Raw genomic sequence first — 14,403 nt, 5'->3', positions numbered from 1 at the left:
TAAAAATACAGTGGACTACCTGAAAATTATACTGGTGCTGCACGTACCGATGCTATAGACCACATGACATTTTGTTGTCTGGATCAGCAGGCAAATTACCTGCTCTTGTTAAAAAAATGCCGTGGGGTCTTTGATTTCCACTTCAGCCAGTAGAACAGGTAGACAAACCTCAGTTTAACATTTCATCCAAATACTGGCATTTGAGACAGTGCAGCACTCCCTCAGCATTGCTTTGGAGTGCCAGCCTGGATATGTGCTCAAGTCGATGGTGTGAACCAAACACCTGATTCAGAGATAAGAACACCATCAGCTGTGCCAAGCCAGCACAGGCAAGATGGGTTGAATGGCCTCCTTCTGTGGTGGTAAGTTTCTATCACGCAGCAGGCAACCTGCTTCCAATTATGATGGTAGCCATGGCTGATCCTTCCTATTGGATTGGTTCAAGATTGGTTCCCTACTGACTAGCTTTCAATCTAATTTGCTACCCTCCATACACCTTAATTTTCTCCATTGTGTGATACCTTGTCAAAGGCTTTCTGAGGCTTCGTGCACCACATCCACTGCATTTCCCCCATCAACCATATCTATCACCTCCTGAAAGAGTTATAGGAAGCCAGGACATATGGACAGAAAACTATTTGGTGACATTTATTCAGTTTCACTTGTTTTAATCAGATTGTTAGAGGTTCACAATCTTCTGTAATTCCTGATATAACTGGGATTATGCTCACTGTCATGTGATTAGAAGGAATGTTTTATTTCGTTATGCCAGCCAAAGTTACAATGGTAGATTGCTCTCAACAGAGCTAGATGGCAGCATTTTATGCAAAATATTCAGAGCCCAAGCAACAATCTTTTTGAAAGATTCAAGTCACACTGAACACCAAGAACACAAAGTGCAAGCAGTTTATAATCATCATCCTAGCATCGAGGATGAGAATACTGCCTTGTAATTATTCCTCTGTTTCTTAGATTTAAGATTTAGGGACCTGTTTAACTTAGATCAGGGTATCTATGAATATTGAGTTCAAGTATATTCCAGATCATTATATAAAGGAGCCAGTGAACTCCTGTCATTTTCAACTCTATTGAATTAATCTCCCAACAGTTTCTGGGACCTACAACGAGAGGTCAAACCTAAATCCTCCGTGACCTCTCAGTTACAGTTTGCTCTTTGGAGAGGATGAGAAGCTGCCCTGGAGTCTCCAAAGTGCACGCAGTCGATCGCTGGCTTTGTTTAGGCCCTCAAAAACCCCAACGTCCCTCGTCTGGTTGTAGGCAGAAAGCAGAGGCTGCAGCACTGTGATAGGAAGGCTGAAGTTTAGGTGGGGATAGGTGGCTCCTGCACTGTTGTTTCGGGCATTGCTGGATACAATCCCTGTATGGAAAGATGACATAAGTTTGACACTGAACGATGCTTCTACATTTAAATGAAGCAGAAATGTTAAAGATGCCATTAGCACAAAAACAGCAAAAACTTCCAACACGGGAGGCAAGGAGGAGAATGGTGGTACTGCAGAACTAGGGGGTAACCTGGCATTAACTACTTAAGAAAAAATAAAAGACTGACACAACCTCAGCACTTTACAGCCAAGGAAGTACTTCGGAAGTGTGGACACTGTTGTAATGTAGGAAATGCAGCAGCCAATTTGCACACAGCAAGATCCCACAAACAGCAATGAATAGATAATCTTTTTTTAATAAAAGCAAAATACTGCGGATGCTGGAAATCTGAAATAAAAACAAGAAACGCTGGAAGTACTCAGCAGGTCTGGCAGCATCTCTAGAGAGAGAAGCAAAGTTAACGTTTCAGGTCAGTGACCCTTCTTCAGAACTTTTTTAAATGATGTTGATTGAGGAATAAATATTGGGCAAGACACCGGGAAAAACACTTGCGTTCTGCTTCAAATAGTTCATTCAAAGGTGTCCTCTACAAACTCCGACCATTAGGCGATGACATCCAACCTACCCAGCAACTCTCCATTGCTTGTTCTGATGACAGGCCCACCACTGGCCCCAGCGTGAACTCCACAGGTTGTCTGCAGCATCACAGGCTGGTTGTCCACAGTGATGACAGCAGATAGAATCCCAGCTGTCACTGACGGCCCACAGGTGTGGCCAAACACCCCGTAGCCAATGACACAGACATCCTCTCCTGTTGGCAAAGAGACACATCTTCACTGAAGGCATTGCATTGAATTCATAGTACAAAAACAGGCCATTCAGCCCAACTGGTTCATACTCCACATGAATCCTCCCACCCTGCTTTACCACACCCAATCAGCATAACCCTTTATTCCTTTTTCCATCATATGCTTATCTAGCCTCCCCTTAAATGCATCTACACTAGTCACCTCAACCACCCCCTGTGGTAGCAAGTTTCTGCTGAATTTTTTATTGGATTTATTAGTGACTATCTTATACTTATGACAGGAGCTCGGACAGTAATAAAAATGCAGTGGACTTCCTGAAAATTATACTGGCGCTGCACGTACTGACGCTATGGACCATTTGACATTTTGTTGACATTTTAGTTAAAAAATGCCGTGGGATCTTTGATTCTACTTGAACCAGTAGAACAGGTAGACAAAACTCGGTTTAACATTTCATCCAAATACTGGCACCTCAGACCGTGCAGCACTCCCTCAGCTACTTTTGGATTTTACCCACAAGTGGAAACAGCTCCCCGACAGCGACCAGATCAACCCCCCTCACATAATTTTAAAGACCTTTGTTTGGTCACCCCCTCAGCCTTCTCTTTTCCAGAGAAAAGAACCTCAAGGCTAGAAATGTGTCTCGGCCGGTGGAGTGAAACGGACGGTATCAGCACAGCCGCCAGTTCTAAGCAGGGGCTGATATTCAGAGTCACTGCAGTCAATGGAATTAAATCTTAGGCAGACTATCTGATAACCACCAGTCTGTTTAATTTTTCCTGGTAGTTATAAACTCACAGCTCTGATATCATCCTTGTAAATTATTTCTGCGCCTTCTCCAGTTCATCTATATCCTTTTTTATAATATGGAGACCAGAATTAAGCATGCTCTAACCAAAGTTCGGTACAAGTTTAACATAATTTCTCTACTTTTTAAATTCTGTTCCTCTAGAAAGGATCCCGGAGTATGGTTTGCCCTTTTTTATGGCCTTGTTAACCTGCAGTATTACTGTTAAAAGATTTCTAAATGTGTCCTATTACCTGGGATGGAACATTTAAGCTATGAAGAGAGGTTGGATAGGCTTGGGTTGTTTTCGCTGGAGCAGAGAAGACTGAGGGGTGACCTGATCGAGGTGTACAAGATTATGAGGGGCATGGACAGGGTGGATAGGAAGCAGCTGTTCCCCTTAGTTGAAGGGTCAGTTACGAGGGGTCACAAGTTTAAGGTGAGGGGCGGGAGGTTTAAGGGGGATTTGAGGAAGAACTTTTTTACCCAGAGGGTGGTGACGGTCTGGAATGCCCTGCCTGGGAGGGTGGTAGAGGCAGGTTGCCTCACATCCTTTAAAAAGTACCTGGATGAGCACTTAGCACGTCATAACATTCAAGGCAATGGGCCAAGTGCTGGCAAATGGGATTAGGTAGACAGGTCAGGTGTCTTTAATGCATCGGTGCAGACTCGATGGGCCTCTTCTGCACTGTATTATTCTGTGATGCTGTGATCCTTTGTTCCTCTGCCCCATTTATATTCTTGTTTCCCCAAGGAGTACGTGATCTCCTTACTCCTACCAAAATGTATCACCTCACACTTATCTATATTGAAATTAATTTACCATTTACAAACTTATTCCACAAGTTTATTAACGTTGTTTTGTATTTTGTCGCATTCTTCTTCAGTTTTAACTATACCTCCCCCCCTCCCCCACATGTCCCCCAATTTGGTGTCATCTGCAAATTTTGAAATTGTACTTTTGATTCCCAAATCCTAATCGTTTATGTAAACAGAAACACCAGATCCCATCTTCCGCCAGTCTAATTACCTTTAACCCAAGTATTATCTCATTGTGTAACATTATTTCCCATTCATACAATAGACAGAGCTTGCTTAGCGAGATAGTATCTAGCGAAAGGAGAGCTTTGCGTTCATACAGTGCTTCATCGTTAAAAAAAATCTCAAAACACTTCACACGCAGTGAAGTTGTTTGAAACGTGTACAAGAACCAAAAGCAGCCCATATGAACACAGCAGGATCCCATGCAAAGAAGCACGATAAACAAGCAGTTTACCTGTTTTTGGTGTTAATTAGGGCACCTCGTTAAAACATCAGCACCAGCAACAGTGCAGCACTCCCTCAGCTGCTGCCCTGGAGTTAATCACAAATTTGTGCTCAAGTCCTGGAGTGGGATTTGAACTAACAACCTTCGGAAGGTGACAGTGCTATCAGCAAACAACAGCATCCCACATGGGATGACAGGAAGAAAATCCCCTTCCTAACAGATGCAAGGAAACTGAAGCAGCCTGATCTCAGCATGCAGCACATGACTGGTTATCAGGTGGGTTTATTTTTGAGCTTCTAAGTACCTGTTCCAGGTCAGCAAACTCAGTCATTGTTGTCCCACTCTTCACAGTCCACGCTGGGAGCTGGTCTCACAATGTATACGGCCCTTCCCCATTATCACAGAGACTGAGAGAGCAACCAGCTAAGCTGGCTTTGCCATGTTTTCTCTATTCTGACAGGCAACTTTAACCCAGAAATTAAACCTACATTAGTTGTCAGCTGTGCCTCAGTGGGTAGCACTCTCACCTCCTGAGTGAGAAAGTTGTGGGTTTAAGTCCCATTCCAGGACTTGAGCACAAAAATCAAAGGTACTGAGGGAGGGCTGCACTGTCGTAGGTGCTGCCCTAAACTGATGCCTCTCAGGTTTTTTTTTATTCTTTCATGGGATGTGGACCTCACTGGCCAGGCCAGCATTTGTTGCCCATCCCTAACTGGCCTTGCGAAGGTGGTGGTGAGCTGCCTTCTTGAACCGCTGCAGTCCGTGAGGGGTGGGTACACCCACAGTGCTGTTAGGGAGGGAGTTCCAGGATTTTGACCCAGCGACAGTGAAGGAACGACAATATATAACGACAAGTCAGGATGGTGTGTGGCAAGGAGGGGAACTTGCAGGTGGTGGTGTTCCCATGCGTCCGCTGCCCTTGTCCTTCTAAGTGGTAGAGGTCACGGGTTTGGAAGGTGCTGTCAAAGGAGGCTTGGTGAGTTGCTGCAGTGCATCTTGTAGCTGGTACACACTGATGCCACTGTGCACCGGTGATGGAGGGAGTGAATGTTTAAGGTGGTGGATGGGGTACTGTTCAAGCGGGCTGCTTTGTAGATGTAAAATATTCCATGGCACTATTTTAAGATGAGTTCTTCCTGTTGTCCTGGGCAATATTTGACAGATGATCTGGTCATTATCATACTGCTGTCTGCGGGAGATTGCTGTGTGCAAACTTGCTGCCGCATTTCATTCAACAGTGACTACACTTCAAAAAGCTGTAAAAGCACTTTGCGACATCCTGAGTTTGTGGAAGGCGTTATATAGAAATTCAAGTCTTTCTTCTTTCTTACATTCTTGTGGTTCTGCGAGTAATTTACACTACGTAACACTGCTGTCAGAGGGAGGCCCACTTAGCTGAGGTGCTGGGGAATGCAACGCAATGTAATAACGGTGTTGATTTCAGCCTAGCATTATGTACATTGCTGGGCTCCATACTCAAGGCCATTTTGCACAGCCGTGTTTTAATTTGGATTCAGGGGGACTGGTGTCCGTGACCTGGCTGCTGGTATTTAAATCCAGCTCTTACCCCGGCAGCAGACAGTCACAGTTTTTCATGCTGAGTCTGCAGTTGGGATTTGCAATTCTAAATGGCATTTTTGAACTAAAGTTGAACTGTAATCTCTGCCTAGCCAGTGTTATACACAGCCCTGGGTTAAAAATATTCAAAGCATTTCATTCCCCAACACCAACCTTCCTCACCCTGAAAAAATATGCATTGTAGGTTTAGCACAAACTCTGCTTTAACCACACAGAACCTTTCTCTCAAATCAATCCCACGCCTTTTTACAAAAAAACGCTGCAATCTGCCCTGTTAAAGTTTACATTTATTAACAGACAACAAACACTCCCCTGTATAAATGGGTTCTCAGACAGTGACAGGAAGATAACATTTTATCAAACCCTGCTGGATGCCTTTGTCCCTCATTACTTACAATGCAATGTCATGCTTTAAGATACACATTGTCTCTGGCCCACTGGTGCACTTACTCAGCGGATCGCCCTGTCTCACAATCAGGAGCTAAGTGTGTCAACAGTGTGGAACATGACACTGTACACATCTGGGAGAGTGTTACATGTACTTCAGCCAATATGTAGCAGTTTCCATATCATTGCCATTTTAATTGCAAGCCTGTGAGTTAGTTGCTGGATTTTTGTACTAATTTCCAATCCATTATCTCAACAGCACACTCACAGACCCATAAAAAACTGGATCTATAAATAAGAATTTGTAAAAAAAAAATTGACAGTGACTCCATAACTCAAAGCAAAAGGAAATAATCAGACAGATGTTTAAAAAAAATCACTTATTGCAGATCCTCAACGAATCAAAACCTCACTACATTAAGAGAACTTAATAAATGCTAATTGTTAATTAAGAAGTGAATTTATAGAACATAGAATGTTTGGTCCTAAAGCATATAGTTTCTGAAATTCTGGCTATTAGGTTATTTTTAATAATTTAAGGAAGAATGTGCAGGGCTACGGGGAGAAGGCGTGGTGCGGCACTAGGTAAATTGCTCTTTCGGCGAGCCAGCACAGCCATGAAGGGCTGAATGGCTTCCTTCTGTGCTGTAACAATTCTGTGATTCCTTAAGTAAACCTCTTTACCTTCCTTATCCTTTCCTTACCTGTGCTAAACCCAGAAGCAATAGCAGGTGGTTCAACAGCCGGTAGGTCGTCTTCCAGTTCCACCACTGCAACATCGTAGGCTGAATTCTCCTTTGTAGCAAACAACACTCTTCCCTTTAACACAAGGCAGCTGAAGGTAAACACAGGGAAGAGTTAAAAGAAAACACATTTTCAACCTGTACCAACTTTACTGGTCTAATCACTAGCAGGACAGTAAAGGTGAGAAATCAAGGATCAGAAGTCTCTGGGGTTGTAGCCTGATCTGAGCCAAGTTGTCTGACCTCAGTAGGGAGGCTATAATTGGCAACAGTGTTGGTGGATTAAGGATGGGAAGAGTTGGCCAGGGGTTCTGCTCCTGATGCCCACTTAGAAACCAGCACAAGGTGATCAGATTGGGCTCGCTAGTGTGTTGTTCACACGGACTGGCTATACTTACTGTTGAAGCTCACACAAGAAGGATGGCCATTTGGGACACAGTGCCAGAAAGGAGTTAACACGTCAAGGAGGAAAAAAAAACTTAATATCAGCCTCAAAAATAATGTTATAAACTTTTGAAACTTTATACATGTTTGTTATAACTTTTGTTATAAGCTTTTTTGACAAGCGAACGATATGATTGAACCATTTCCATACTAATTAGCTGGTTATTTATGATCACTTGGATAAGGTACCAGAGGGATTCCAATGCCTGTGAAACTGTAACCCAGCAAGCAGTCAGCATTCCTGGCTTCGTGGTACCTGTTTCTCTAACTCTGCGAAAGATTTGTTTCCGAAAGACTAACTACAACACAGAAATTGTGCCACGCTAGCTGCAGCTGTTTAAGGGATGGCCTCCAGACTCCATAAACTTGAGCTCATCCAAAGTTTTGCTGCCCATATTTTCCAACTTGCACCAAGTCCTATTCACCCATCCCTCCTGTGCTTGCTGACCTACATTGGCTCCTGGTCTAGCAACACCTTGATTTTACATACGAATTAGGAGTAGGCCACTCGGCCCTTCGGGCCTGCTCCGCCATTCAATAAGTTCACAGCTGAACTGATTACTCCACATTTCCACCTACCCCCGATAACCTTCCACCCCCGTTTTCAAATTCCTCCAAGGCCCTCGCTATCTCTGCAACTTCTTCCGGCATTGGAAGATCTCCACAGCACGACTCCTCAGATACTGAAGCAGTCCGTGTAGAAATGCAGCAAGACCTGAACAATATCCAGGCTTGGGCTGATAAGTGGCAAGTAACATTCGCGCCACACAAGTGCCAGGCAATGACCGTCTCCAACAAGAGAGAATCTAACCATCTTCCCTTGACATTCAATGGTATTATCATTGCTGAATCCCCCACTATCAACATCCTGGGGGCTGCCATTGATCAGAAATGAACTAGAGTAGACATATAAATACCTTGGGTACAAGAGCAGGTCAGAGGCTAGGAACCCTGTGGCGAGTAACTCACCGCCTGACTCCTCAAAGCCTGTCCACCATCTACAAGGCACAAGTCAGGAGTGTGATGGAATACTCTCCACTTGCCTGGATTGGGTGCAGTTCCAACAACACTTAAGAAGCTCGATACCATCCAGGACAAATCAGCCCACTTGATTGTCACCCCATCGACAAATATTCACTCCCTCCACCACCGACGCACACTGGCAGCAGTGTGTACCATCTACAAGATGCACTGCAGCAACGTACCAAGGCTCCTTAGACAGCACCTTCCAAACCCGTGACCTCTACCAACTAGAAGGACAAAGGCAGCAAATGCATGGGAACACCACCACCTGCAAGTTTCCATCCAAGTCACACATCATCCTGACTAGGAACTATATCGCCGTTCCTTCACTGTCGCTGGGTCAAAATCCTGGAACTCCCTTCCTAACAGCACTGTGGGTGTACCTACCCTACATGGACTGCAGCGGTTCAAGAAGGCAGCTCACTACCACCTTCTCAAGGGCAATTAGGGATGGGCAATAAATGCTGGCCTAGCCAGTGACGCCCACATCCCATGAATGAATAAAAACTTCAAATCTGGCCTCTTGCGCATTCTCAATTTTAACTGCTCCACCACTGGCAGTCATGCTTTCAGCTACCTGGGCCCTAAGGTCTGGAATTCCCTCCTTAAACCTCTCCGCCTCCCTGCCCCCCCTCTCCTCCTTTAAGATGTTGTTTAAAACCTACCTCTTTGGCAAAACTTTTGGTCAGCTGTCGTTCCTTATGTGGCTTGGTGTTGTTATATTTATGACGTTTTACTATGTTAAAGGCGCTACATAAATACAAGTAATTGTTGTAAGTATATAACAATAATCATGTATTTTAGAACTGTCCCAAAGTGCTTCATGAATTACTTTGAAGTATAATGACTGTTGTTTTGTAGAAAAACAGCCCACAATAAAAAATGCAAGCACATACTGCCCTTAATTTTCTGATTACTGGTTGGAATTTATGGGCTGCACACACCCAGATTCGGACGCGTACTCCCCATTGCTGAGGGTCCTTTCCAAATGTGTGGACTCTTAAAATGAACTCTGATATGCTCAAGCCATAAACAGGGGCTTGAACGCACAACCTGACTCAGAGTGAGAATGCTACCCTGCTGAGCTCGGATGATGTACACATTGCTGGAATAGGGTACAAGGCTGTCTTACATGCTCAGGCGTAACAAGAGTTCTAACACACCGTGCCAAAGCCATAATTCCACATGTATAGAAGACTCCCACCTGTTTGAGTCAGACTGTATTTTCACTCTGACAGCTGAAGCTTGGTCTAACACGTGTCGACATGTAAGAATCAGTCTGGGACTAACGATCACCCCTGATCCCCACACTCTATCACATTCCAGCAGAGCTACTGCAGTAAGCAGCCGAGTTAAACTGTGCCTCCCTGGGTTAGTCAGGGGCAGGTGACCAGATACTGAGCAAAATGACACCTTCTTGCAGCTTTTGTCAAATCCATCCAAAATCCTTCTAACGGTCTCAAATATGCAGGTCACAGAACACACCAATGTCAGTCCAACCCACTCATTGGCTTTCCAGCAAAGGGGTGCCACGATTAAACCAACTAAATAGTACAGATCTTGAGACTTGACATAAATGCCACCTCCTTCAGTCCCTGGCAGGCAGCGTGCATCTGTCAAAATCATTGCGTTCCGCTCCCCAGCCAGATTACTCACGATTCCTTTACTGAGTGTGTTCATGAAGATCTCGGAGCAGAAAGAGGCAAAGGGTGAAGCACAACTGAACAGGGGCTGTCCTTTCCTCAAACACTCACTCCTCGCGTATTGCAGATTTTCTCCTCCCAGGGCATCATCAGCCCAACCCGGGCATCGGAGCAAGCCGAACCACACCAAGTCCAACAGCTCAGACCGCAGCTCCTGTTCCTTGTCCTCGCTGTAGAAATGCCATTTGTCTGACTTGTTGAATAAAGTTTGGAAGATAGCTTGAAATTCTGGGCAGGGGAAGACCAACAGCATCTCAGCTTGGCTGTAGCTCTGGAGCTTGACCAGACCAGGAGCTACTGAAGGCAACTTTGGATTCGAGTCAGAATTGAGGGGTTCTGCTTCAGCATCCAGTGCTCCTGCATGGTTGGGAGCTAAAGGCAGAGGAGGATTGGGTTTGGTCCTAAGGTTGGCTGCAGGGAACTGGACATGGATCTGTAGATCCTTGTGGAAAGCCCCAGGCAGCAGGAATGGCTTGCGGCGCAGATCCTGCTCTCGCTGCTGGAGGAAAGGGAAGAAGATTTGGCCGTGGCAGAGAACGAGTCCCCGCTTGCCATCCAGCAGCAGCCCGCTGCAGCTCCACGCTTCGTCCCATTGAGTATCAGGAGCGAGAGACAGCGCTGGGATCCCGGACTGCGTCTCCTCTCTTGCAACTTGGCCCCCGCCGCTGCAGCTCCGCAGCTCTGCAGAGACAATACAACTGCAGCTCTCCGGGGAAATCATGGGCAGCAGCGATCACTCTGCATTTATAGCACAGCACAATCCCAAGGAACCGTTGTGGACCATTGCAAAAAACCCTGATTGCTAACCCGGAAGCAATGCATTTAACATCACATGGCAGCAACTGGGGTCAAGAGCAGCAGTGCTTTAAATTATTTTCCAGTCTTTTCAAACTCAGTTTCAGATTTAGATCGAGTCTGCAGCACAGAAACAGGTCATTCAATCCAACGCTGATGTTTAAGCCTCTTCCATCCAACCTTCAATTCCTTTCTCCCTCAAGTGTTCTCTAGCTCCCTCTTCAATGCATTCAATAATAATTTTGAATAACCCACTTGATTTTTTAATGTACATGAACCCATTGCCTAGCTTAATGGTATATTTTGCAGCAAGCACTGCATCCAGGCTTTGTGAAACAAGGGAGTGCAGCACCAAATGTAACAAACTCGGGCAGAGGGGGAACATGAACTGAATTTAGACATTTGGAGCAGGATTCCAAATCCTGCAGCATTGTCCTGGATTCCCCAGGAGTTGAGATTAATCGCCAGGACACAGCTGGGAGCAACACCCTGGAGAAAATAGGATCATTTCAATTTTATTTTCCATTTTCTTTGAACAGATTCTAATTGTAAGAATATCGCAGACGGGAAGAATGGTTGTTTGATTGACAGTCAAGAATCATCCAATCAAGTCATGCAGAGTCTGTTAGCTAGCCAATTTGGCGTGGCAAGACAGGTCACCATGATAGACATGCTGGACAACCAATGACAGGAATGTGGGGGTGGGACATAAGGTCATGTGATAAACCTCCAGGAATACATTCAACCAGAGTTGGTAACCAAAATTTGGAGTGAAATATGGATGGGATTGTGAAGAGAAGCCCAGGGCTCTGGGTTTTTTTTTAAAACAGAAAAATGGACAGGATTCCAGAGAATGATTCCCAAAACACTGGTAACACCCTTGAACGTCCATGTGCAAAATGGAATTTGACTTGTTCAATCCCCATTCGAATGAAAGCACTTTATTTGTGGTAGCCCACCAGAACTGAGAGAGTCCCTCTCCCACAACAACCAGTTTTAGCTGTGCCTTGCATCTTTAGCATGTTTCCACCATTTCCACCTTCAGGAAATAGCAGGGGGGGGGGGGGGCGGTGGGGTTGGTTTGTCATTTGCAAAGATAACTTTAAACAAATGCTACAGAAAGAACTTGTGGTTATATACTGCTTTTCACAGCCTTTGGACATCCTAAAGGGTGTCACAACTGATGAAGTGCTTTTTGAAGCACGGCACTGTTGTAATGTAGGAAACATAGCAGCTAATGTGTGCACAGCAAGATCCCACAAACAGCAATATGATAAATCACCAGATAATCTGTTTTGGGGGTGTTTGTTGATAAATTTTGACCTGGACATCTCCACCTGGGGCATTTGACCACCCGCGGTAGAGCATGGCTACCCGACCCGAACCCAACGGGATCCGTCGACGTGTGTCGGGTTCAGTTCGGGTCTGGTCTTTCTTCCGGTCCGGGATTCGAGCTCGGGTCAGGTTGGGCCGGGTGGGACACAGTGACAGCCAGGACATCAAGGCGGGAAACACTCCCCACTAGTCTGCAGTGAGCGATTCCAAGGTAGAGCATAACCTCTTCGATAAAGCTCATTATATTCCGGTGGTCGGATTGGGTCGGGATGTGGTTTTTTTGGGCTCAAGTCGGGTTTCATTTGCAGACCCGAGCAGCTTTTAATCCATGGAGCAGCTCAAACAATGCAACAATCTTGCAGTAATGTGTTAAGCTATCAGTCTAGACCATGTACTCAAGTCATTACATTGGAGCTTAAACCCACAACTTGCTGCCTCAGTGGCAAGGCTGAAAGCAGAGTCAGAAGGATGCTACTAATAGAACTATTCACTCGTGGTTGCAAGTACTCTGCAACATAGCTCCGTTTCTGTGGGAAACCTCCAACCCACTCATTTTCAATGTGTGTGGGCCTCTCTTAAAGTTACATACTAGCACATAAGAACATAAGAAATAGGAGCAGGCGGTGCCCATAAAGCTCCTCGAGCCTACTCCACCATTCAGTAAGATCATGACTGATCATCTACAGCTACTCCACACCCTATTGCCAAATCCCTTAATTCCCCGAATGTTCAAAAATCTATCAGTCCTGAATATGCTCGACTGAGCATCCACAGCCATCTATGGTAGAGAATTAGAATTAGAACATTACAGTGCAGTACAGGCCCTTCGGCCCTTGATGTTGCGCCGACCTGTGAAACCATCTGACCTACACTATTCCATTTTCATCCATATGTCTATCCAATGACCAGTTAAATGCCCTTAAAGTTGGCGAGTCTACTACTGTTGCAGGCAGGGCGTTCCACGCCCCTACTACTCTCTGCGTAAAGAAACTACCTCTGACATCTGTCCTATATCTTTCACCCCTCAACTTAAAGCTATGTCCCCTCGTGTTTGCCATCATCATACGAGGAAAAAGACTCTCACTATCCACCCTATCTAACCCTCTGATTATCTTGTATGTCTCTATTAAGTCACCTCTCCTCCTCCTTCTCTCTAACGAAAACAACCCCAAGTCCCTCAGCCTTTCCATGTAAGACCTTCCCTCCATACCAGGCAACATCCTAGTAAATCTCCTCTGCACCCTTTCCAAAGCTTCCACATCCTTCCTATAATGCAGTGACCAGAACTGCACGCAATACTCAAGGTGCGGCCTCACCAGAGTTTTGTACAGCTGCATCATGACCTCGTGGCTCCGAAACTCGATCCCCCTACTAATAAAAGCTAACACACCATATGCCTTCTTAACAGCCCTATTAACCTGGGTAGCAACTTTCAGGGATTTATGTACCTGGACACCAAGATCTCTCTGCTCATCTACACTACCAAGAATCTTCCCATTAGCCCAGTACTCTGCATTGCTGTTACTCCTTCCAAAGTGAATCACCTCACACTTCTCCGCATTAAACTCCATTTGCCATCTCTCAGCCCAGCTCTGCAGCCTATCTATGTCCCTCTGTACCCTACAACACCCTTCGACACTATCCACAACTCCACCGACCTTCGTGTCATCCGCAAATTTACTAACCCACCCTTCTACACCCTCATCCAGGTCATTTATAAAAATGACAAACAGAAGTGGCCCCAAAACAGAACCTTGCGATACACCACTAGTAACTAAACTCCAGGATGAACATTTGCCATCAACCACCACCCTCTGTCTTCTTTCAGCTAGCCAATTTCTGATCCAAAGCTCTAAATCACCTTCAACCCCATACTTCCGTATTTTCTGCAATAGCCTACCGTGGGGAACCTTATCAAACGCCTTACTGAAATCCATATACACCACATCCATGGCTTTACCCTCATCCACCTGTTTGGTCACCTTCTCGAAAAACTCAATAAGGTTTGTGAGGCACGACCTACCTTTCACAAAACCGTGCTGACTATCGCAAATGAACTTATTCTTTTCAAGATGATTATAAATCCTATCTCTTATAACCTTTTCCAACATTTTACCCACAACCGAAGTAAGGCTCACAGGTCTATAATTACCAGGGCTGTCTCTACTCCCCTTCTTGAACAAGGGGA

General features: G+C 45.2%; 1 protein-coding gene across 1 annotated transcript; it reads right to left on the bottom strand.

Moving 5' to 3' along the window:
* Positions 1 to 631: 631 nt before the first annotated feature.
* LOC137355409 (peroxisomal leader peptide-processing protease-like) lies at positions 632 to 10,887 on the bottom strand. Its single transcript, XM_068020444.1, has 4 exons — positions 9,587 to 10,887; positions 6,877 to 7,007; positions 1,970 to 2,155; positions 632 to 1,378 (listed from the first exon to the last, which is right to left on the bottom strand). Exons 1-4 carry the CDS (start codon positions 10,804 to 10,806, stop codon positions 1,161 to 1,163), a joined length of 1,755 nt encoding a protein of 584 aa, XP_067876545.1. The 5' UTR covers positions 10,807 to 10,887; the 3' UTR covers positions 632 to 1,160.
* Positions 10,888 to 14,403: the final 3,516 nt, after the last annotated feature.

Source organism: Heterodontus francisci, chromosome 42 (assembly GCF_036365525.1).
Source record: "Heterodontus francisci isolate sHetFra1 chromosome 42, sHetFra1.hap1, whole genome shotgun sequence".
Taxonomy (NCBI): domain Eukaryota; kingdom Metazoa; phylum Chordata; class Chondrichthyes; order Heterodontiformes; family Heterodontidae; genus Heterodontus; species Heterodontus francisci.
The sequence above is the reverse complement of the archived record's forward strand: the minus strand, read 5'-3'. Positions and strand labels throughout refer to the sequence as shown.